Source organism: Micromys minutus, assembly GCF_963924665.1.
Source record: "Micromys minutus genome assembly, chromosome: 5".
Taxonomy (NCBI): domain Eukaryota; kingdom Metazoa; phylum Chordata; class Mammalia; order Rodentia; family Muridae; genus Micromys; species Micromys minutus.
In genome coordinates, this window is record NC_137974.1 from 43,251,417 (window position 1) to 43,276,772 (window position 25,356).

General features: G+C 43.3%; 1 protein-coding gene across 1 annotated transcript; it reads left to right on the forward strand.

Annotated features, from left to right (window-relative positions):
- Window positions 1-352: 352 nt before the first annotated feature.
- Window positions 353-25,313, forward strand: GPR180 (G protein-coupled receptor 180). Its single transcript, XM_080917187.1, has 9 exons — window positions 353-550; window positions 3,324-3,482; window positions 8,152-8,352; window positions 14,302-14,482; window positions 14,608-14,657; window positions 17,716-17,873; window positions 20,700-20,891; window positions 22,185-22,262; window positions 23,148-25,313. Exons 1-9 carry the CDS (start codon window positions 403-405, stop codon window positions 23,304-23,306), a joined length of 1,326 nt encoding a protein of 441 aa, XP_080773313.1. The 5' UTR covers window positions 353-402; the 3' UTR covers window positions 23,307-25,313.
- Window positions 25,314-25,356: the final 43 nt, after the last annotated feature.

Consider the following 25,356-nt stretch of genomic DNA (forward strand, 5'->3'; position numbering starts at 1 on the left):
TCTTCCTTCCTGTCGGCCACGTATTTCTCGGCTCTTTTCCTGGAAAGCCTCAGACGTCAATGACAGGCTCGTGCGCGCGTGCGCAATGGCGTAACGCGCAAAGGCTACTAGGGCGATCGTTGCCAGCATCCGTAAACAGCATCCCTGGAGGCTCCATTTAAAACAGGCGGGAACTAGCAGCATGGCCAGGGAGAGCTCAGACCCACAGAGCTGACGTCCCGCCCACCACGGCTTATGATTGGCTGATGTCCCCGGCTCATGGCGGCGATCCCGTGCCTCATTGGTCGTCAGTCTCCGACTGCTTGCCCCCTCGGCTCCGCCCCGCCCTCCGCTGCCGACGTGGGCTGCAGGCCTCAAGCGGTTGCGGGGCGGGCGGGCGAGCGAGCGGTGTGTGCGGCGGGCATGGGCGGCCTGCGGCTGCTGGCGGTAGCCCTCACGTGCAGCTGCTGGTGGCCGCAGGGCGGCCAGGCCAAGACCCTGCGGGGCAGCTTCAGCAGCGCCGCGGCCCGCGACGCCCAGGGCCAGAGCATCGGCCATTTCGAGTTCCACGGTAGGTCCGGGAGGGCCGAGGGGTAGAGGCGCGCGGCCGCCTGCGAGCCCCTGGTCGCTAGGCTTCGGCTGCGGCGCCTCCCTCCCGCCACGTCGCCCCGGCCTCACACGGACCCCCGCGGCGCCCCGACCCCCTCACCTTCACGGGGGCCCGCAGCCTATGCACCTGAAAGCTGTTTCCATTTCCCCGACGCTCCCGGTGCAAACGCAGCGCTCCACTGCATCTCCCCTAACTCTGCACTTGGCCCGGTTGTACACATTTGGGCCCTGTGGTTACGAGTGGATGTCAGCCCAGGAATTTAGGACTAAGCAGTCTTACAAAACCTACTTGGAGCGGAATTGGGATCTGTCATTGCCTCACCGGTTTATCACGGTGTGCCTAGAGTTCATTTGGTGAATACGCGTTTGAGTGTTTAGAAAGTTTCGTGATTGACACACACTGCTGGCTTGTGTGAAAGAGTATGTATGTACTTCCTCCAGGAAAATCAGTAGTTTTCGGCTGATGAATTGGTAATCCGTTCTATTAATTTTGCCCCTTGAATTTGTTCTCTTGTGTTTTCTTGGTACTTTGAACCTTACTGCATTTCAAGTGAGTAATTTCCTTAACGGAAGTTGAGGTCTTCAGGTTATCTGATGGAGTTGCATGACAGATGCAGCTTGTACCTGAGTGGGTCTTAGGACAAGATAATAGAAATCAGAAGCTACTTGGAGTGTCAGGTCCTGGGAACTTGTAGAATTGATAACATAAAAGGAGGCTTTAAAAACACAAACATTGAAGGTTTTACCATTCTGAGAAAAACCATGTCAGCTTTTAGAAATCTGAATAAACTTGGGTGAATGAAGAAGAGACCCCCTTCCCCAACTAAAAATCTTTGTTATATTTTTGTCGTATTTTCAGTCTCTTGACCACCTGGTAGATTAAAGATCTGTGGAGGCTGGTCTGTGCTGTTCATGCCCCGCTAATAACTGATTGTGATTACCTTGTGCACATGGAGGGGAAATGAAGTAAAGCTAGGTTATCAGACACTCTGGATCTTGTTAGGGAAATGTTATCAAGTCTCAGCTGAGTTAAAAAGACGGTGTTCACGTTCAGTTGCATACAGCAGATTGGGGAAGGGGTAGACCAGGTAGTTTCTCTCCTATCTTACCCAGATAAACTTCTCTCATGCCTAGTTGTTGCCAGGTTTCCGTCGATTCCAGTTAAATACAGTAAAGCGGCGCTGAGACAGAACTATCACTACAACTTAAACTGTTAATAGTACTTTAGAATACTTGTGAAACTTGATGTGTAGTTTACTAACTTATGTAAGCGACTTGCTCTTTACATACACTGTAACCTTTAACTTATTTAAAAGGTTTAACCAAAAAAAAAAAAAAAAAAGGTTTAACCAAAGCAGTCGTTCTAGGTAACGAGAGAACTTAACCAAAGGAGTAGAAGATGGTCAAATGAGTCAGTCTCCTGTGACTCCTTTCCTCACGTAGCATCCCTACCCCACAGGCACCTGCTTTTTTGCTATTTCTATACTAAAAATCTTTGAACTTATTACTTTTGTTCTGTATGTGTGTTCCTGTACATTAACACGTTATGTGTGTCCCTTTCATGCAGGTGTCTTTGGGAGCTAGAGGGAGTCAGATCCCCTAGAACTGGAATTTTCAGGTGGTGTGAGCTACCGTGTTGGTGCTGGGAACCAAACCCACAGTCCATTTCAAGAGCAGCAAATGCTCTTACGGAGTCACCTCTTCAGCCTCTAAAGCCGGTCTTAACTAGTTCATGCTGCAGCCAGACTCACCCAACATACTGTTCTAACAATTGTTTTATAAAAAGTCGTAAGTATAAAATAGGTATCCCAAACACGGGTTACCTGTGTTTAATTCCATATTAAAATATAATAAGGTACTAATAATAGCCTTGTCGTGTTACAAAAAGATACTTCAGCAAAAGTCTCTGTAGAAACTCTGAACAAACACATAAACACATGGATGACTTATAGCGAGGCTGGGACTCTATGATGATGAATGTCCGTGTGCCGCAGATGAAGCTTTTTCTCCAGTGAAATGTGACAGCATAGTTGCAAGGCTTCGTTCCGTGTTTGGTAAACTCTTAGGCCTGAAAGAGGTGTTTGTTATGCTGAGATTGATTTACATAATGAGATTTAAGACCAGTTCTTCTACAAACCCCCATATTTAGTGTGGAGTGTGGACTTGACCCGTTGTCTCAGTGCTTTATAAGAACAAAACTAGCTGATTGTAAATTATGTTAAGTCGTTACATGATTGGACAGTGGAGAGGTAGGCGGGGAAAAGGTAGGAAAACAGAAGAGGAACCGTGATTGAGGAGAAATCAAGATGAAGCCGGGGAAAGCACACTTAGATCCTGGTGGCTGTAACCGAACATAGGTAGATATAAATATTTAAAGGGGTTCTGTAGGTTTTTATCTCATGTGGAAGGGCAGTTTGTATCGTCTATTGGATGTAATCTTATTGTGTGGAAGGTTTGTGAGTTGAGAATCTTATTATATAAACCCATTTGAGTTACTGGGCTTTGAAGTGATGTTTGTGACTGGCGTTAGAGGAAAGAAGACGCTGAGCTCGGAGGCAGTAGGGCAGGTGGAGTGAACTGCCTGGGAAGGGAATCATGTGGAGGGGGGGCTAAAGGACTGAGGGACAGAGTCCATGAGTATGGCTCTAAGGAGTGAGACCACTGGGGCCGATAAAGAGATAAGCCTTTTTTTTTTATTTACTGTAACAGTTGATAATTTCTGTTTTTATGTCAAGGTGAGCATGCTCTTCTGTGTGTCAGAATCAACAACGTAGCAGTAGCTGCTGGGAAAGAGGCGAAGCTCTACCTGTTCCAGGCCCAGGAATGGCTAAAGCTGCAGGAGAGCAGCCCGGGTTACAGCTGCAGTGAACGGTTGGCCAGAGCTCAGTTGACAAGTGAGTATGAGGTTTTTCCCTTTGGCCATTAGTTGTGGGTTTGGGTTTTTTTCCCCCTTTTAATGTTGAAGTGTAGTACAGTATGGTACATGTATGTATATGCCAAGATGCTTTGTGGCCACATACATGTAACTGTGATGATATTTTGGTTATTCTGTTTATAGCTGCAATTTTCAAAAGCTTGCCTTTTCTTTGTTCAAAGGATAGAATGCTTATTCTCCTTTTATCATTCAACAAGTTTTTAGACGTCCAAATAATTTATAGAGGAGTGTTCATTTATACTGTTTTAAGTATTTCATGCTACTATATATCATTTTCAACTGGTCGTAGTGTACAGTGAATAACATTGGTTGACTACATACTGTTTGCCAGCACTGTGCTAAGCACTAAAGATGCTGTGTTACTTCATACAGCTTAACCCAAGTGATGCCATTTGCACACTGCTAAGACTCAGTCATACCACATTCTTATAAATCTTAAGGGTTCATCCATTTTTTCTTGACTCGACAGTGTCTCATGATTAGGATGCTAGCCACTGAGAGAGATGGAGAGTGGGGCTTTTATAATTTGGGGATGCAGTACATGTGGCATCTGCCTGTCCCACCCTGGGACTAACTGCTTGTAGGAGACAAAGCATTGGTATTTCCCACTGCTGCGGTAAAACAGTGTGACCAGTGCAGCTGATAAAAGTGGGGGCTATGGTTCCAGAGGGTTAGAGTTCAGCCAGGTGCTCACATCCTGATCCATAGGCTGGAGGCAGAGAGCATGCTGGGATGGCACAAGTCTTTTAAAACCTCAAAGATCTCATAATCCTTCCTAAACTGTTCCATTAGCCAGGGACCAAGTATTCAAACATGTATATGAGGGACATTCTCATGCAAACCACCATTGCAGCCATGAGAGAGCCAGCAAATCCCCCTTTTCCCTTTTTCTCTTGTGTTCATAAACATCATCCACATGCAGAATTGGGCTACAGTTTTTTCTTCTAGTCAAGTACAATATTCCAGTTTCCAAATATCCACTTTTACTGGCTGTCTGGTCACCTGAAAGGCAGCAGCCCAGAGCAGGGATGAAATGGAAGTTTCTATGTCACCATTGCCTGTGAGCCGTCTCATTGTTCCTAGCATATATGACCTCCCTCTGTGTGTGTGCGTGTGTGTGTGTGTGTGTGTGTGTGCTCGTGTTCGCACATCTCACAGGAACTGCCATTAAGGTTTGCTTCCAGCACAGGCTTTTGTTTAATGCTAGAAACACACAAGACATTTAAGACACTGAAAATATCTCTTAAAAACTACATGATGCCAAATAATTTGTTGTCAGACTAAGTAGTTAAATATGATATTACATAGAACATAGTTTGCTGTCTTCATTGTCTCACACATGGGATTCCTTTTGTACAGTCTACTTTGAAAGTCATTTTAGGCATTAGTATTTTACCCTGAGCATTCCGGATAACGGCATTCATCTCCTTTTATAATGATTGGAGAATTAGCCATTCAGCCCGTCTTTGGTGACTCACATTTTGTTAATATTTGAGATACTAATTACACCCTCATAAACATGCATGCTGTGCTGTAGTCTTTTGTCTCAAAACAATAACACAGTATTGTCAAGAGGCTTGCTGCAAAAAGACAGCGAGATAGAAACCAAAGCCAGTGTCACCTGAGGAAGCACAGGCATGTTTCTATCTGATCTGAGTCCATACAATTTAAATAGAAGCATCAAAAACTGTCGTAGTAAAATACACAGGCCGCTTTTTGTATTGGCATCGTGGGAAAAGTCTAAACGCTAAAACAGCATCACCACAGGACTTCATGCCCGAGGTCCAGAGTTCTTTCACAAGCAATCTTATGTTTGGACACCCTCATTCGAGCCATTTTATTGATGTAAAAGGCTAATTAAGAGTCCTCAGATGCTTCACAGGAGCTCAAATTCTAGCCATTTTTTAAATTTATATGTATTCTGAAATACATATATATATATTCTAAACATACATATTCAATATATAATATTTATATACCACACACATTACATATATGTATATTATATACATATATAATATACATATACATACATACATATATTTGGGACAGGAGAGAGACAGGTTTCCTCTGTGTAACCCTGACTGTCCTGAAACTACTGTGTAGACCAGGTTAGCCTCAAGTCCGATATCTGCCTGCCTCTGCCTCCAGAGTGCTGGGATTAAAGGTGTGTAGCACTACACCCAGCTCAGAATCTGTATATTTTAAAAAGTAGCTAAAGTCAGATACCTTAACTTTGGCCAAAAAGAAAAAGAAAACAAACAAATGGTGTAATATTAATTAAATTCACTTGTTCAGTTTAAGCAACAATGAACGAAATATTCAGTTGTAAAGTACAAGTCCTCCATTTTGAATACCAACTAGATCTCCCTGCAGTTCATTCATAATGTAAAACTGTTGCTAATCCAGACATCTGTGTATCCTCCACTTAGGCTTCATAATTGTTGCATAACATTTGCTTTATACCTGTGTGGATTTTGTTTTGAACTAAACCTTATGAAAATAGTCTGCAGGCATCACTGAGAATTTGCTTTCTGTACATACATGGAATATATTTTTAAAGAGTAAGAACATGCATATACATAACTATTATACCTGAGGAAATGAATTATTTTAATAGTTCTGAGGTTTAGTCTATAAATGCAAATTTCCCAGTACCTCAAGAAATGTCTTATTTATTGAATAACTTTTTATATAGTTGAGAAAAAGTGCAAGCCTTTTGTTGTTGTTTCGAGACAGGGTCTCTCTGTATAGCACAGGATGTCCTAGAACTTGCTCTATGAACCAGGCTAGCCTTGAGCGCCGAGATTCACCCCCCTGCTTCTGAGACTTTAAAGGCATGTGCCTCCACATTGACACACTATGGGAGTCATCTAGAATTAGAGTGGACTCACCCTTTTGTTTCCTGATGCGGGGATTGGCCCTAGAGCCCTGCACTTGCTAATTGAACAACTTACCATGCTACAGCCTCAGCTCTGTTTTTCAGTGTGTGTGTGTGTCCTGCTGTGGGTGTGAGGCTACATAAGGATGGCAGGTTCCCTGCAGTCAGTTGTCCTTGAATCACTTGAGACAGGGCTCTCTGAGACTGGAGTGAGGCTGGCAGCTGGCAAGCCCTAATGACTCACCTCTCATAGCACACACCGTGTCCAGGCTGCTCAGATTAGAACTTAGGTCTTCAGGCACCTTTACCTACTGGGCCCTGTCCTCACTTTCACTTTTATTGTAAGACTGGGTCTCATGAAGTTGCTGAAAAGGGAGAACCATCAGATGTGCTGAACTGACTCTAGCTGAGGCCTTAAGCTTGTGGTCCTCCATCAGACCCCTCAGCAGCTGAGATAAAGGCCTGGCTTGTTCTAAGAATACTTGATAGAGAAGTGTACACCATACAAGGAATGTTCTAAGAACTCAGAGCTAGTCATATCATGTTTTATTGAAGAGATACAGAAAGATGATTTACTTGTTGATCTGCACAGCTAAGTGTTGTTCTTATTCTGGTCTAAGATCGTGCTACTGTATTTTAGGGATAAGTGGTTCATCAGTTACTTGCTGTGGGGTTTGGTTTTTGGTACACACAAAAATGCAGGCATCGTACTTGTCTTGGGGTCACTGTTGCTATGAGAAAACATTGTAACCAAGGCAACCTGGGGAGGAAAGGGGTTTGTTTGTTTGTGTTTTGTTGTTTTGTTTTGGGCTTATATCTTCAAATTACTATTTATCACTGAAGGAAGTCAGGACAGGCACTTAAACAGGCAGGAACCTGGAGGGAAGCAGGAGCTGACAGAGCCACGGAAGGTCTTGCTGCTGGCGTGCTCCCCCTGGCTTGCTCAGCTTGCTTTCCTATGAAGCTCAGGTCAGGGTGGGCTGGGCCTTTCCCATCGATCACTGATTTTAAAAATGCCCTACAGCCAGATTGTATTCAGGTATTTTTCTCAATTGAGATTCCCTCCTTTGAGATAACTCTAGCTGTGTGAAGTTGACGTAAAACTAGCCAGCACAACACCGCAACCAAGTTCCAATACAGAGCTCTATGTACCCGCATTGCTGGTTTTTTCCTGCTGTGCCGTTAATGGGTCTGAGCCAGTATTGCTGTCATTTTGGCTTTACTAACAGTACCATTTAAAAGAAAGACCAGTTAGAAAAAATCTTTAGAAATGATCGGGCATAATTTTGGATGTGAGTATTTTCTTAAGTGAAGATTGTATCTTATATTTAAATTATTTCTAAAACTGACCGTGGCTGCTGCATGGCAGGAGAAGGTGAGAAGTCATTATTTGCTATGTATTTTGCCTCATAAAATAATTTTAAATGTTATTAATCCACTGGAAACTTTGTTAAAAGTTTTAATAAAAAAAAAGTTTTAATAAAACTGAGTTCTATTAAAGATCAGTTTCAGTAAAACCATGTCTTTTATGATACGTTATTGATACTTTTATAGTGATCTTATTGCTTAAAATTATTTTAGTCTGCTTTATAATCTCTATACTTTATCCTGATATTACGCCAGGACTTGAATTTTTGAAGCAAAAAGAAGAAAAAAGAGAAAGGTTTAAAGCTGCATGGGTTGTATGGTGAAACCCTGAGAGCCCAGCTCTGAAGGACGCTCTTACACTCTTTCCTTTTTCACTAAGTGACAGTGAGCCAGAATGAACACAACCTCACGGTGTCCCAGCTCCCCGCGCCCCAGACATGGCGTGTGTTCTACGCAGACAAGTACACCTGCAAGGAAGACACGGAGAGTCCCCAGGCGGAAGACATCCCCTTTGAAATGGTGCTCCTCAACCCGGACGCTGAAGGAAAGCCACTGGATCATTTCAGTGCCAGAGAATCTGGTAAGACATGCACTAGACACTCACACCTTTGGTGCAAAGCGAGGCACGTGGTCAGGTACCGTTACATTACCTTTTTAGGATGCTAAAAATAATGCTGCTGAAGTTTAAAAAGCAAATGTTATGTAGCCTGACTCTGAGTGTATTAAAGACAGAAAATAAGAAACTGTAGAGTATTAGCAGGAAGTTGTATATACAGGGTAATAAAATTGTATGGTTTATAGTTTCAATCTTGTTTTTAGGGTATTTTGGCATCACTTTTATAAACAAAAATGTGAGTGAACTGAACAACTGGCGCTGAGGTATAAACTAACTACTTGGTAAGAATTTTCCTCACACTGGTTCTGAACAGGTTCATGCCTTGCTTGCTTCTTACGTAGTAATGATCCAGTCCGTGGTGTTTTCCGGGATCAGATTTACTCCTACAAGGCTTCATTAGAATTTGAGGTCACTGCGCCTTGCCTTACTGAAGTACATTCTTGCCATACAGAAGTGATCGACATGAACATGATACACGTGTGTGACGGATTTGTCAGTTAAGTGCTGCAGCAAGCGGCTGTGTGGGCCATCTGCCAGGGAAAGGGTTAGGGTTCTCTCCTTTAGCAGTCACTGCTGCTTGAAAAAGTCGATAAAGAGAATGCCATTGGATCTTGTTAGCCACACAGATGAGCCAAGCAAGAGAGGGGCAGCATTCGACTTGATTGTCAAGGCCAGGGGGTCGGTTTGTCACAGCTAGAGAAACAAGCGGAACAACCAGTCAAAGTGGGGTGTGAAAGATGGGAAAGTTTAGAATGGCAGTGGAGACACTAAATGTCTTGAAGTTTTAAACATGGAAAGGAAGGAGCAGCACTCAGGATGTTTGCGGGTACTTGCGGGCTTAGGCTATGTTGACTAATGACACCTCAGGCTGGAGACTTACAGAAGCTAGTCTGCCATGTTCCGAGTACTGTGGCATGGACAGCGGACAGCATGCGGGAGCGTGTGTGTGTGTGTGTGTGTGTGTGTGTGTGTGTGTGTGTGCGTGCTGATGGCCCTTTAAAAAAGCAAGACTTCTTATTTCCTATGACACTTGTTTACTGGAAAGCAAGGCCCTGCTGGGCCTCAGGCTGCTCTCCTGCGGGCAGACAGCTCGGCCGGCTGCTCTCTGAATCCCGGTAGACCTTTTATTCCTCATCCCTCATTTGGCATCTCAACTTGGATGCTACTGCGTGAAGTAATCCCACTTGCCAAGTTGGGACCTCTAGATACATCTTGCCCTGTGCCCACACCTCTGTTGGTTCCTGGAGCATCCTGGGTCACTGCTCAGGTTTTCCTTGGGATTCATACAAATGGTTCTAGTCCATCTGTCCATCCTAGGCTTTCTGGCTTACTTCTTCTGGCTTTTGTTACTGATTTGGAATCCAGAAGCTTATCCTAAGATGGGAAGGCTATGCAGGTCATGTCACCGACAGCCAAGCCACCCTGCAAGGACTCTTTATGTACAAGTCCAAACAGCCCAGAAGTGCCTTAAGAATTACTGAAAACCAGTCTGTGGTTGGTGTTACGAAAGTTACACTGTTCTATTGATTAAAAGGCTTAAGCCCTTGTCAGTAGGTTTGGATTGGAGTCCAAGTTGGTGGTTCATAACCCATCACTATACATCTAGAAAATAGGCTTTTGCTTGTTTTATTATTGTTGCTTGTATTTAAAAAAAAAAGGCAGAGGCAGAGGCAGGCAGATTTCTGTGGGTTCAAGCCTGGTCTGCATAGTGACCTCCAGGCCAGCTAGAGCTAGTGAGACTGTGTCGCAAAAAAGCAAGTAAATAAAATAAATAAATTTGCATTTTCTTGATGAGCCTTAGGCTTCTTTGGGGTATAAGCTAGGCTCTGAATTGCTTCTAATGTTCAAAGACTGTATTTTACATTCTGTGAGTGATATGCTGGTTTTATGATACAAATCTTAAGAGGATCCATCCTATTGTCTGGCATTTGCTTCCAGGGGACAGTCTCCAGTTCTTTTAGAAACATATTTGTTATGATTTTTTTCCTGTGTTTTTTATTGATAATTGAGTCCATCTGAAAAATTTAAATTAAGTAATCTACCACAACCAACAAACAACATACAATTAACATTGTATGCTATTCTCTTTAAATTTTGCAACTTTGGTCCAGCTAGTGCATTCTAATTCTAGACTGGTTAATCCCTGGTTTGCAGTGCAAGACTCATTTTACAAAACCATCTAAGCAAAGTTGATGCTACTTACCATCTTATCTATAAGTAGGGATATAAAGCCTTTTCAGGTAGAAATGGGGAATTACTTCTTTAAAAGATTAATCATGAATTTAAAAAGGAGTGAGGGGCAAGCTGGAAGTGGAAGAGAGGGTAAAAATGATAGATTACACATGTAAAATTTTCAAAAAGAAATGTAAAAAACTAGAAGATAAAAGATCTTAACTATTTTCTCTTCTTGTTTTGGAGTTCTGTAATCGTGAGACCTTGTTGCCTAAAGCAAACAACTGATTTTTGTTGAAATAGCATTTAGGCTTTGCTACATTTTCTTAGTCCCGGCAGACATATTTATGCCTTTTTGCTTTTCTCTTTTCCCTCCATGTTATGAGGATACATGGTCCAACTTAGTGCTGGTTAACTGTGGCAACTGTGGGCTTAGTAGCAGAAAGATGGCAGGTGCATGTCAGGAAGTAGCTTAAGAAAAAGGCCCAGGGCTTGTTCCCTAGAAGAGATGAGGCTCCCCTGGGTGTCTTTGGTCTGCTCAGACTCAAGCATCTGCACTTGTTAGCACTGTCGTGCTCAGTGTTGGAAACGTGAGGGTAGACAGGTGAGCAGATGTTCTGAGGGCATGGCTGGCAGTGAGATTCGTGAGGGCGGAAAGACTGCCCTGAGACAGTCCGGCTGGCAGGTGCTGTGTCCAGCTTTCCTCCCTCGGGAGGCTGAGGCCACCACAGCCGTTCTCTGAGCATCTTTAAGACCTGCTTTATAATCTACACATTTTCTTATAAGTGTTCACCATTGTCTTAGTCAGGGTTTCTATTCCTGCACAAACATCATGACCAAGAAGCAAGTTGGAAAGGAAAGGGTGTATTCAGCTTACACTTCCATATCGCTGTTCATCATCAGAGGAAGTCAGGACTGGAACTCAAACAGGTCAGGAAGCAGGAGCTGATGCAGAGGACATGGAGGGATGTCACTAACTGACTTGCTTCCCATGGCTTGCTCAGCCTGCTTTCTTATAGAACCCAGGTCTACCAGCCCAGGGATGGCTCCACCCACAATGGGCTGGGCCCTCCCCCCTTGATCACTAGTTGAGAAAATACCTTACAGCTGGATCTCATGGAGGTATTTCCCTAACTGAGGCTCCTTTCTCTGTGATAACTCCAGCCTGTGTCAAGTTGACACAAAACCAGCCAGTATAACCATCTGCTTCATTTTCATCTGAGAGTCTTCTTTAGCGTGGACTGACTTAGTTACCTACCTGTTGTAAAATTAAATTTGAATTCCAGTGTGAACAAATTGTCCTGTGACTGCTAGAGGTAGAACAAAAGACAGTGTCACAGTAAAGAGAAACAGGCACGGCTTAGAGATGTCCATTTAAGGAAATACTAATAAAGCCCAGAGTGGACAGCCAGCATGGCTGTCTTTAGAGTGTGTTATGGACAGGCTCAAGGTAGGACTTACTCATCAGAGAGTTACTTAAAAAGTTTGAGTCATAGCTTTTGATATATTAATCCAGTCATACTTTTCTCTCTTTTCTTTGTTAGCTTCACTTTTTATGGGAGATATATTTACCACTGAATAATGTCCCTTTGTCCTTAAGTTATTTTCTTTGTCCTTAAGTTATTTCTTAGTAAATAGTTACAGTTTTCTTTTCATAGTCGACCTGTTATATAATGAGCACTGAACCCTAATCCTATAATGGGTACTTTACAAAATATTACAATTAAATAAAACTTTCAGTGGATGCTTTGTGTAGTCATTTAATACAAAGAAGGGAAAAATTAGAGTTGAAGACAAGACCATGGTGATGTCAGGAATTTTGCTGACCCACAGCTGCTAACATTGGAAACACCTGCATTTCCTGCCTTGTTCCAGTACCATAATTAGCTCAGAATCACTGTGCCACTCTTCTCCCTAGGCCTCTCTGAAAGGAGCTCACACTCCATTTCCCCTCCTAGCAGTTGGTTTTCCTGCCAGCTACCCCCAGCTACCCCCAGCTACCCCAGCTACCCCCAGCTAACCAAGCTACCCCAGTTAACCCAGCTACCCCAGCTACCCCAGCTCCTTCACTGCACTGGAACCATGGAGCTCATCATTTGTGTGGTAGAGCAGGAGAGACACCCAGTGGTAGGAGAACTTCTTGCTGGTTTTGGTTCTTTTGCTGGTGACCCCAACTTGAGGAGTTTGATCTGTTTGTTTGCTGATTGTCCTGGGATATTTGTCTCCTAGTTTGCTTTTCAAAAATGACTCATTGGATAATGGAAGTATTTTCTTTTTTCTTCATTAATTGGCATTTACCCGAAATGGGAAGTTAGAACAATCTGAGGATTCTCATTGGAATGGGGGCAAATGCAGCTCCATCCACAGACTCAGTAGCGAGCTCCGTGCACTCACCCCATATTACACCCTGGCATTTGGAAGAGTGTAAGAGCCCTGCTCTTAGGGACCACTGTGGAGTCAACCTAGTACAGCTCCGAGTCAGCAGAGGGCACACCCATCACACCCATAGGTGCAGCTAGCCACAGATGAACAGTGCCATGTGAAACTTCTCTGAACAATATAGTTAGTATACCTGTTTACACTAAAAATAGCATTTAAATTCTGTTGGGTATTAGAGATAATCTGCAGATGATTTGGAATTGAATAGCAGGATATGCATTGGGTTTCATACATAAATACCATGCAGCATTTTATTTGAAGGAGTTGAGTATCCATGGTTTCTGATGTCTAAGGGGTTCCTGGGACCAGTCTCCCTTGCATTGAAAAGAAAGACTAAGTTAATTCCTTTAACTCAAAACTATGAAATTCCCAGGCTTCTAACTTGAAGTTTATTAGGTTTTTTTTGAAACTTCTCAGATGAAAACTTAAGTTTCATCTGCTTATCGTGAGGCCACGTGGGCCCTTCAGGATGCCCGTGGCAGAAGGTGCATCGTGGCATCTCCCGCAGTGTACCGCCTGCGTTCTTACTTGGTTCTTAGCTATAGCAGCCAGCGCCCTTTGCTGATGGTCTCTGCTCACTCAGAGCTGACATCAGCACTGCCTGTCATCAGCACTGGCTCTTTCCGGCTTCAGCTTTTACAGCCGCGTCCCATGTTTAGTCACTTGAGTTCTGAGGAGACAGTGCGATTCATCTGACTTCCTTCTTGTCCACTTGGACTTGTGGCCAGTTGTTTGTTGACATGTCTTTGCCAAAATGAGATTCAAGGTAGCAGAACATACCAAGACGGTGATCCCCATGTGCTATCTGAGACTCACCTTAGGGCTTTCCCAAGCAGACTGCATGGTTTCGTCCCCCAGTTTCTGAGGGATGACCTGGGACCCATCTGAATTGGGACCCAGGAATTTGCATCACAAGTTGTCTGGTTGTGTTGTTGGTCAGGGAGGAGCATGGCCAAGGTTAAGCTACTGATGGTGTTCTCAGGACATATGTGCATCCTGAGCATATTGAGGTGTCTAACTGAAGCCACAGCTGGCTGCTTTCACACTTGTGATTGATTTTCCCTGAGTCTTCGGGCTTTGTAGTTTCTCACACTGACTTTACCCAGGTTGTTTTAAGTGCCTTCTTATAGGTAAAACTTGGACCTGCAGCGCATGCGCAGAGGGTGGAGTGTTAGTGATTCCATCCCTCTTCCTTACATGAGCAAATGGTTTCCAGCACTAGAGGTAAGTGAGACGCAGAGGGAAAGCTGCCTGCCCTGCCGCTGTCGTGTTGACTGAAGCCAGCCCTCTCTTCTCTTCCAGGGCTCCACGAGTTCTTTTTCCTCCTGGTCCTCGTGTACTTTGTGACTGCATGCATCTATGCGCAGTCGCTGTGGCAGGCCATGAGGAAGGGAGGACCCATGCACACCATCCTAAAGGTCCTCACAACTGCGCTGCTGCTGCAAGCTGCTTCAGCCTTAGCTAATTACACTCACTTCTCCAGGTAACCAGCCCGTGCTCATCACTGCAGCTAATTAACCCTAATTAGTCCACAAAGTTGCGCTTGCTTTGATTGTGAGCATTCTTTCACATTTGTAGTTTACACTGATGTTCTCCTCAATTATGCAGGTACTCCAGAGATGGAGTGGGGGTACCTCTCATGGGAAGTTTGGCAGAAGGTGAGTATGCTTCTGAGTATTTTTCAAAAGATGGGTTTGCCATCTTGTTTTTCTTCTTAAAAAAAATCAACCAAACAAAAAAACCCTTTATTTTCTCTAGTGTTGTAGCTCAGTAGGAGAGTACTTTGCCTAGCATTGTATCAGGACCTCGGTTTGATCTTCAGCAATGAAAAGTGTGGTGGTGGTGGTGGTGGTGGTGGTGGAATTATTTAGGTAAGCTTAACTGAAGTTTAGTTCTCAGATTGTGTTTGATCTTACTAATGGCTAATGTGTACGGCTTACCTCATTGTTTGCTCTCCACATACACTTCCTCAGCAAAGTGTATGCTCTGCTAATCCCCATTTTTCAGTCTGTGCTCAGAGATACACATTCCAGAGGTCAGTCAGCTTGTGAGCGGCAGAGCCAAGTTTTCCAGTCACATCGCGTAGGTGAAGGGTCTTTCTCTGTTGTAATTTTATTTTCTCTTAGATTGACTTTCTGTGTTTCTGATCCAAGGCTAGAGCACTCACATTTATAAAAGAAACTCTTAGTAAGCAATTTAAAAAATACTTAGAGGTCTTATAATCATGGCATTAAAAAAAAAACTTTCGAGAGAAATGGAATCTTGTGCTGTTCTTCAGACTCAGAAGCAAGCTTTGGGCTGGGGAGCCATGCTTCCCTTTCCCGCCTAACCGCAGTCCTTGGAGTCCACGCGGTAGCAGGCTGTCACTAGGCAGTCATTCACCTTCTGAAGACTCCCTCACTAGATCTGATCACCCATGTTCATTAAAAAACTGGAGGAGCCTTTTGTTCCCTGTGAGAATCACAGGTGCAGTTCACCTTGGACACAAACGGGGCAAATGCCCTTTGTGAACACTGTCTAGACCTTGGCTTCTCCTCTTTTCTTTTGAATTAATGCGGGTATTCCGTGGGATTGGACTAAAGCAGGACAGAGCTGCAGAGATGACTTAGGCACTTAGCAGAAACCTCTGAAGCCAAGAGTTGGTGAGTATTTATTAAAGTCTGCTGAACACAGAAGTGTTGGGTGCCTGACTGGTTTCCTGTCAGGTCTGGGAAGAGAAAGGCTTTTTGTCTGAAGCAAGGGCTCTACCCCTGAGCTATATCCCTTGGCATTGGACTGTGGGGTCCACTTTGTGACTGTCCTTGAGCTTAGACTGTGTAGCCTAGGCTGCCCTCAAACTCACACTCCTAACCGTGTCCAGAGTCCTTGGGTTAGGTGTGTGACTGGCGTGTGCCCCACGGTGCTCTCTGCAGTAACTGCTGTTTTCGCTGTAGTGAGTCATGTTGCTAAGAATTAGTAATTCTTCCAGCAAAAGCATTAACTAGTTAAGTGGTTACATTCAAGAAAGCAGAGTTGTATGATCTGTGTATTTTGTCTGTGTATATTTATAAATATATTTATGGGTAAAATACCAGGTAGTTGTTTCCAGCCCCAGTGAGCAGAGGTTTCAGATCCAGTTGTGGTGTTCGATCAGTCTCTGTGAGCTGGAGTATGAGGAATATGCTGGAACTAAGGGAATTTCCCCAGGTGTTTGTGTTTCCTACTTAAAGCTCATATAGGAATCCCTTCAACCAGTGTCTTTATGTTGTTAACTGACTGTATTTGTGAAATGTTTAATGAAATTAATTGGCATCACATTTAAACATTTGTGGTGAAAGAAAAATGTGCTTGATCTGACAGTCTGTGTAACTCAAGTGTAGTAACAACTCATTATGTGTGTTTGCCATCATACATAAGCATACATTCGTAAACTTTCCCTGTGGAGATGGCAGACATCTGTTCGCCCCCAACAGACAGAACACCAACAGCACAGGAAAACAATTCCACCCACGTCTGGGTTGGTGAACCAGTGAGTTTAGTTAGGATAAGCTGGGGTAATTCGAGCAGCTTAGGAGCAGCTGTAGCACCGAGGAAAACTCCCCCACTCCCAGCAGCTGCTAACTGTATATTATTAGGAAGGAGTGGGTAGTGTGAGCCTCTCCTCACCCACCATGATGGGAAGTTAATGGGCTTAATCTTGTGTAGGTCTCCTGTGGGTAACTATACCTGCTGAGAGTCCAGGGAGGCCACTCCAGCCCTGTACTGTGCCCAGAAGACAGTGTGTCACAGTGCATGTGCAGTGGCCTGTGACGTGCAGACAACAGAGCAGGAGACCTGTCCAGATGGATGTGATGTGTGCAAGTTTTTCACGTGCAGCTCAAAAACATAAACATTGTACCCCAGCTGTTTTTCTCTTTGAACAGGAACTTCTCTTACTCCAAAGCAGTAAAATTTAAAATCTAACCCTATGTAGATGACAGTTTATTAGTCTGTAATTTTAAAATGCACTGTGATAGAAAAGTAATAGCTTTTGTTGTAAGCAAGCAACTTACATTTTAAGATACACATACATAGAACGGAAGCACTGTCAGACGTGTGTTTGTTTGTGTCTCTGGTGTGCTTCTGCACACACAGGTAGGTTGTTGGATTCTTTTATAGTTGAGTTCTCCTGCAGTGCAAGTGCTGGCCACCTGGTGGCACATAGCACTGGTCCTTGGAGCTCATTTGTCAATAGGACTGTCATCAGATGTCCCGATGGCTGTGAAATTCCATGCTATTTCCTGTTGACAGTGTTACAAGTACTCCTTTATTACAACAAACCTCATTGGCACCCCCAGAAAAGATACTAATATTTCTACATTGCAGAAATCGTATTTAAAGTTTATTTTTGTCAAAGTTGCACATAGCAATATGAGTTTTAAAGAGAGGAAAAAACGAGTTTTAAGGTTGGACAAATTAATGTGTGGTGTGTGTATTATATAGCCATGTATCTACATTTTTAAGTGATAGCACTGTGACCTTATTTTAGTTATTTTTATAACCAATTACAAACTTTATGCCAAGTATTTAATGTTTTAGAATTATTGTACAATAATCTTACTTAACTTCCCTAGTTTATTTTGCGGTTTAAAAATGCCTTTCTTATGTTTAAAAAGAGGTGTTCTCATCTCAATATAAACTGTCCCAAATTCTGTGACTTGTGAAATTTTATTGACTTTGATTTTCATTTCCCTTTAGTTTTTGACATTGCCTCCCAAATTCAGATGCTGTACCTGCTTCTGAGCCTGTGCATGGGCTGGACAATCGTCCGAATGAAGAAGTCTCAAAGCAGACCGCTCCAGTGGGACTCCACCCCCGCATCCACAGGCATAGCAGTGTTCATTGTTATCACGCAGGTGAGCAGTGCTGCTGACAGCGCGCACAAGTGTGTGCCTGAAGGGGCGTCTGAGCCCAGGAGGAATAAGGAGGCATGGAGTTTAAACTGCAGGAGAAATCTCATTCACCTGGGTGTGCTCTCTGTGAATAGCAAGGTTTGGAATACACTTCCTGCTGGCTTTCTAAAAAATCATTCTCTACTTTCTCTCTTTTCTTAAATGCTGTTTTAAAAGATGTTAGCATTTCTTTGTATGGAGAGACAGCGTACCAGTAAAGAGCACTGGCTGTTCCTCAGAGGACCTGGATTCAATTCCCAGCACCCACATGCTGGCTCACAGCCTCCTGTAACTCCAATTCCAGAGATCAGACACCTTTTCTGACCTCAGCAGGCAAAAAACCATACACATAAAATTAAAACACACAAATTGTTTTAAAATCATATACATTCTCATCTCTCCAATCTCAGCTCTCCTAAAAATTGTAAGCAAGCAACTTACCTTTTAAGATAAATAGGCAAAGAATCCTAAAAATTTATCATTTCATTGTAAGTTTAGTTCATTGTCACAAACAACCAACCAGTAGTTACCCTGAAGGAGCCGGAGCCTGTGTCAGACATACCTGCTCTCTTCAGTGATGGCAGGCAAAAGACACAAGCCATCTGTGAGTACATAACCACATACATGTCTACTCATGTGCAGTGCATTAGCACATGTATATGTAACAAAGTACAAATATAGACAACTAAGAGGAAATGGAAGTTCCTTAATCCTACTTCTTTGCTGAAATACTCAAGGTTAGGAGTGTAGTTGAAAAAACAGATTGGTATAATTTAATCTAAGAGAAATAGTGCTTTCAGTAATAGCACTCCATGTGTGTCTGTGTTTATGTGTGTGTGTGTGTGTGTGTGTGTGTGTGTGTGTGTGTGTGTGTGTGTGTGTGTGTGTGTTGGGTGTTTTTGGAAGAGGCATGAGTATATGAGCAAGGGTATATGAATGTGTGTGTGCATGTTTGTGTGTATAAGATCACAGGCGCATGCTTATACACCCAGCTTTTTTTATTGTGAGTTGTGGGGATAGAACTTGCTCCTTACTGGTATTGGCGGTTAGTGGTTGCTGGAGAAGGGTTGTCTCTTGACTCGAGGTGGAGCTGTTGACAAGCTGTCTGTAGTCTGCCCATGTAAGCAACCCTGATTAACTCTTACCCTCCCCAACAGAAGACATAAAGATGGAGCGGGGAGTACTGGGAGGAAGGGCTTCAGGGGAGATGTTGGGACGAGGCGAGAGTGTAAAGCAGGTGAAAAGACATTATTATGTACAGGTGTGAAACTGCCAAAGAACAAAAAGTTAAAGCTTTCTTTAGCGTGCACTCTGTATTAGATGTAGTTCCATTCTTCAGGTCTGCCTTTCCCATCAGTGCAGGTAACTTTACCCTTGACGGAGTCTGATGGCTGTACGTCTGTTGTGTGCACTCGTGTCCTCTACGTGTAAGAAAGCACCTTGCCCGAGACTGGGGTATTTGCCTAACCCCAAGGATTGCAAGTTTTATGTCCCCAAAGACATAAAAAAGTTCCCTTTGTGGGGGTAACAAAAGTAGCCCATCTACTAAAAATGTGCTGGTGAGAGACTGTATATTCGGTGAGAGTTAGTGTGTGCACGCAGATGAGGAAATCGAGAGGCTACTAGCATCCCTGGAAGGCCAAAGAACTGGATTCTTGTTTTGAGATGAGACTCATGTAGACCAGGCTGGCCTGAAATCCACAGAGATCTGCCTGCACCTCTCTAGTGCTGGGACTAAATGCATGAGCCAGGAAACACAGCCAGAGAATTGATTTATTGAATTTTATTTACCAGAGGTGTTCAGAGGTGACTACAGGCTCAGTTTTGGAAGCCCTAAAGCATATTTGATGGTAGAAAGATGAAGTGATTTAAGCAGTTGGTGTTTAGTAGGGAGAATACAGGCAGCAATAAATGGAACAGCATAAAGAAAACATGCCACCTTCTGTCACGGTACAATGATGGGGTATGAAACAGTGAGGAGCTCACACCGACAAGATGGTGTAACATATAACGTAAATGTGACATCCTGCGTTCCATCTTCAGTACCCACATGAAGACAGAGGAAAGAACCCACAAAGTTGTCATCTGACCTCTATGCGCATGGTGTCGCACATTCTTGCATACATACACAAACACACACACACACACGCACACGCACACACAAATGGTAACATTAAAGCTAAATAAATAGACCAAAATATGTTTGCCTAGGGAAGTTACCAGGAAAGGTGAGGTTTGGCATCAGCATTGTTAGAGAATGTTGGTACATTGTTGGAGAAGATTCTGAGCCGTTTGCAAGGGTTCTGAAGTTGAGCATGGTGAGGCCTGCCTGGATTGTCTCAGGGGCAGAGACGAGAGCTGCTGAGCATTTGAGGCGAGCTTGCTCTTCATAACGAGGCCCAGGCTACACAGGGCTGCACATCAGGACTCTTGAAACCCAGGCAAGTTAGCCTGGAGACAGTGAGGTGGGGTCAGAGGAAAGCTCACGTTCTTCCCCTTTTCAGTCTGGACTTACTCTCACAGAAGACAATCTGACACGATATGGTAGTGGCTATTTGTCTTGTTTCATTGTTTGACTATGTCACCTGATCAAAATCCCTCTTAGGATTATGAAAGAAAAAGCTACACTGTTGATTGACAGACAGCCTTACAGTCAGATACATGTTTGCATCTCTCAGGAATGTTAACAAAAAGAAATGCTTACCAGAGAATTGAAAGCATACTTTTTGTTGTAAATAGGTTGGTTTTGTTGTTGCTGTTGTCTTCTCTAATCATTGTCATTCTTTACAGAGCATTTTGCTACTTTGGGAGCAGTTTGAAGACACTAGTCACCACAGCTCACATTCGCACCACAGCTTAGCCGGGGTCTTGCTGATCATCTTACGAATTTGCCTAGCGCTGTCACTGGGCTGTGGACTCTACCAGATCATCACAATGGAGAGGAGCACGCTCAAGAGAGAGTTCTACATCACGTTTGCCAAAGTATGCGCTGGGCCGGAAGTGGTTTCCAGTGGTGTCTTCACTCCTTTTGAGAGAAGTCACTAATCAGTCGCATGTATTCCCTGTGCCGAGCCCTACGCTGAGCCCTGTGTTTCTCCAGCTAATCTTGAGGATGTGTGTGATGTGGCTATGAAGTCACTTTACAGAGCCCATGGAAGTGTGTTTTCCAGTGGTCTGTAACAAGTGTAAGGAGCGTCCTTCCAGTGAAGATCATGAGGCCCAGAGTGGACCCACGTGCTGCCTGGGCATCTGTCCACACTGCACTGTGTCTGTGCTCCACCTCCCTGTGCCTGGGAAGTCTACGGGTGGATTGGATTCTTGGCACCAATCTAACAAGTGCTTAAGAGTCGCGCACAGTGTTCGAGCTCCTCTTCTTGGTTCTCATCCCTTCCTCCCAGAGCCAGTGCCACCAGCCCCACGCCTCTGTGCTAGAAAGTTAAATCCATGCATCCTCTACCAGTAGTAACATACTGAATGTTGTCTTTCTTGCTCCTCATCTTGAAAGTCCAAGCATTATAAAGTTGTTTCACATTTAATTTTGAAACAGATACATTGCCACACTCCATGGGAACAGAGAGGAAGGGATGAGAAGGAATGATGTAAACTCTGTCTTCCTTGCCCCTTTCTCCTCTGCAGTGCCCTTCACACACTCAAGTGACCACACAGCAGGCTTGTGCGCCTTTACTGAATTCACTTCAGTGTGGACATGTAAACAAGGCTTTGTGGTTCTATTTCTTTTTGCAGAAATAGTATTCCTTTGTAACAGATTTGCAAATGTAGTGTTGTAAATACTCTAAAAACTAACAGTTTGGTTAGGGAAAGAAGTGTTAATGTCAGAGCAAAAATAAATCTTTACACTTTATTTCAAGTTTACTCTGAGGTGCAGTGGAAGGACCTAAGAGAGAGAGCATTTTTATTTTATGTATATGTGTGTTTTGCCTTTGTGTGTTTATGTATATGTGCACATACACACATGCACACACATGTTAGATCCCCTGGAGCTAGAATTAAAGAAAGTTGTAAGCTGCCACATGGGTGCTAAGAACTAAATATGGGTCCTTTGCAAGGACAGCAAATCCTCAGAACTACTGATGCATCTCGCCTGTATTAGTAACTTGTTTGATATTTGATTCAGGATCTCTGTAGCCCAGGCTACCCTCATATTTGGAGTGCTCCTGTTTAAGGGTTCCTAATGCTCAGAAGACTGCAGTGTATGCCACCATGACTTAACCCGGCGCATTCTAAACGACTCGGTTCTTACTTTGTTTCTTCCAGGGCTGCATCCTGTGGTTCTTGTGCCAGCCAGCGCTCACATGCATTGCTCTGTGCTTTAATGACTACCAAAGAGATAAGGTCAGTAATAGTCATCAGCAACGTGTCTGAGTGTAAACATGGTAAAGGAGATGACCACCTCAGACCTCTCTGGAGGTCTTTAAAATTCTTAAAAAATATTGACATTGTTGAATATATAAATTAGAAGTTATAAACATTGAACAAGAGCTTAACAATTAGTTTATAGGCAAAAATGTTAGAAATAAGTTTTTTGTTGGTCTGCTTTCAAAACAGGATCAGACTCCATAGCCCTGGTCCTCCTGCCTCTGCCTTCCAAGTGGTGGCTACAAGCACGTGCTACAGACCCAGCCTAGAGATAGCTTTTCTGAGTCAGAGCAATTTCAGAATCAGGCTTTATGAACTAAATTAGAGGATATGTAATGGATTCTTTAAAAGAAATGAGTGCAGCTGTTGGCTGTTCTTGTAACAGCCAAGACAGAGAAGTCAGGTTGCTTTAACAGACTGCAGTAAGTAGGCCGACTGTGATGGCGTTAGTGCCTGCCTTCAGTGGCGTTTCAGTGTGGGGCTCTGCCGTCCGTGTTAAAGACGGTGCAGTGTGGCCTACAGAGCAGACGGACTTGAGTGTCCTCAGTGTTTACATAGGAGCTTTGCTGCTGTTCTCAGTATTATCAAAGCTCCTGTCCGTAACATGCACACCCATGGGAGACAAGGCACTTCTGTCCTACTTTGGCATCTGAAAACTAAGCACCAAAGGGATTCTACCCTTGAACAGTGGCAGTCCTGAAGACAAGTCTGACTTCTGTGGAATGTGTTTCGTGAACTGAACCTGTGGGGAAAGGCAAAAGAGGGTAGACTGGGTGCAGAGCCCACATGTGGGTCCACGGTGAGTTACGCGCACCTCTGCTGCTTCTGCATGGCTGAAACAGTCCCTTTGTTTCCTTTCAGGTTATCACAGTAGGTGTCATCCTTTGCCAGGCTGTGGCCATGGTTATTCTGTACAGACTTTTCCTGTCCCACAGTCTTTACTGGGAGGTCTCTTCACTCTCCTCAGTAACACTACCACTGACCATCTCGTCCGCACACAAAGGGCGCCCTCATTTCTGATGCTTGAGTTCTGTTGGAAGGACAAATGAATGGAGAGGTGCAGTGGACCAGTGCAGCGCGTTGTGCGCCTTCGCAGAAAGGAGGAAATGTCCTGGAGTGGACTCAGCAGTAAACCTCCAAGAAAGAGTGTTGTCTCGAGGTCACTGAGGCAGTTTCCGTGTGGAGATAAATGTGAAAGGTCACACCTGCAGTGGCTCGGCAGTCTCGGTCTCAGACCTGATCGTCTTACAGTGCTCACCTAAACACGTGATACGTGGCCTGAGCGTGTCCAGCTAGCCCGCTTAGGAAATCAGTGTGATGGCTGGCTTTAAAACGACTTTTATGCTTTAGAGAACATGCATTTTAAATTATAATTTAAAGAACTCGAAAGTGAAATTACTTCAGGAAATAAATAGAAAATGTTAACAGTTTAATGAATGAGGTTTTGTTTATTCACGGGTGGAGTCATTCTGCAATTCCTTCTTGAATTGTTGGCCCTGCTTCAGGTGTTATCTTGATTTTGGACAATGTGTGGAAAATCATGGGTATGTTACATTGGTTCTAAGAACAGAGGGTTTTAAGTCTGAGGATGTGGGTAAAGGACAAGCAGGTTTCTGTGTTTAAAAGAAAGAAGAAAAAAGTAGTATATGGTATGGCACTGAAATTTTAATCCTGAGATAATTCATTTCTCTTACGCTGAATCCCCAATCATAATTAAGCTGTAGACACAGATTAAATTAACAGAAGCATTTCACATGAATGTTGGTTTCAGTCATCAACTACCCATGAATTCCTGCCCAAGGATACTTAATCAGGATTAAATTTTCTATGAATAATTGAAAAACAAAATACTCACTGGATTTGTTATAATCCATGTTGGCACTGGATAGTAAGTAGTTGCCATCTTGAATCCTTTGTAATAAAGCCGTGTGTGTGTGTGTGCGTGTGTGTGTGTGTGTGTGTGTGTGTGTTGCCCCCAAATTAAGTATGCTAGTTCTCTAGAAAAGTTCCTGATTTAAAAAAAAAAAAAAAAACAGTATGTATTTGTCGGTGCTTGCTGTATGTTGGTGTTTGTGAAGTTGTTTGGACCTTTTTGTTTACTTTTGACTAATTTTAAATATTTTTATCTGCTTACCATTTTTAAGCAGGAAATGGTACAGTGACCTGGTAATTGAGTTTTTAATGAAAGGATCCAGGTAATGGAGCACAGTGGGAAAAGGTGGCTTTGTCTTTAGTTTTTTCTCACCTGTAGTTTTATTGAAAATAAAAATATTTTATGGCAGAACGTTTGCAGTCTGCAAAATGGCAAAGTAATACAACCCAGCCCATGATTAAAACATTTCTACAAGTTACTGTAGTTTTGTTCAAGTAGGTTAAGCAAAATCACACAAAGAAACCGTGTCTTGGCAAACAAAACAAGCACATGAAGGAACCAGGAATGAAGCCTTTACGTAAAACCTGGAAGCGGTGAGAAGGGAGTGGGAGGCTCCGTGTCACACAGCAGAGGACAGGCAGAGGGCTTGGGGCATGGGCCTCCACGCTGCCCTTGCAGCGCTGGACCGGTGCTGTTTCTAATGTATTCAGTTGCTAGTCGTTTCTGTGTTACTGTTAGATATTACTAAGTCAGGAGAGGTAGTTGTTATGATCAGCAGTACTACCTTCGCCTAACAGGTCCAAGGAGAAAAGGTTTCATGTCATAATGGTACCTGATTTCGTCTTAGTGCTCTAAATCACATCCCATCAGACAATGCTTTTGAAGTTTTTATGTCCTTGTCCCTTTAAAGATAGTCTGTGGATGCCCCAACCTGTGAAGAAGCACTTGTATTTTTTGTTTGTTTGTTTGTTTTGTTTTGTTTTTCTTTAAGAAAATAGGAAGATGTTTGATTTTATTTATTGTACTTATATATACAATAAATAGTTATTGTATACTAATGCAAATGCCTACTGTACGTCAGACATTTTAACCTCAGTGTGACTAAACCACTCATTGAACCAAGTGGGGATAAATAAATGTTTCTCTGAAGCTCACCCAACCTTTTATTAATTTTAACTTTACTTTCATGAATTTTTG

Excerpts from the sequence above, each read along its gene's own strand:
- GPR180 (XM_080917187.1), top strand. The coding sequence starts at position 403 with ATGGGCGGCCTGCGGCTGCTGGCGGTAGCCCTCACGTGCAGCTGCTGG. Across the intron at positions 3,483-8,151 it reads GGCCAGAGCTCAGTTGACAA|TGACAGTGAGCCAGAATGAA; the intron begins GTGAGTATGAGG and ends TTTTTCACTAAG. Across the intron at positions 20,892-22,184 it reads TCTACATCACGTTTGCCAAA|GGCTGCATCCTGTGGTTCTT; the intron begins GTATGCGCTGGG and ends TGTTTCTTCCAG.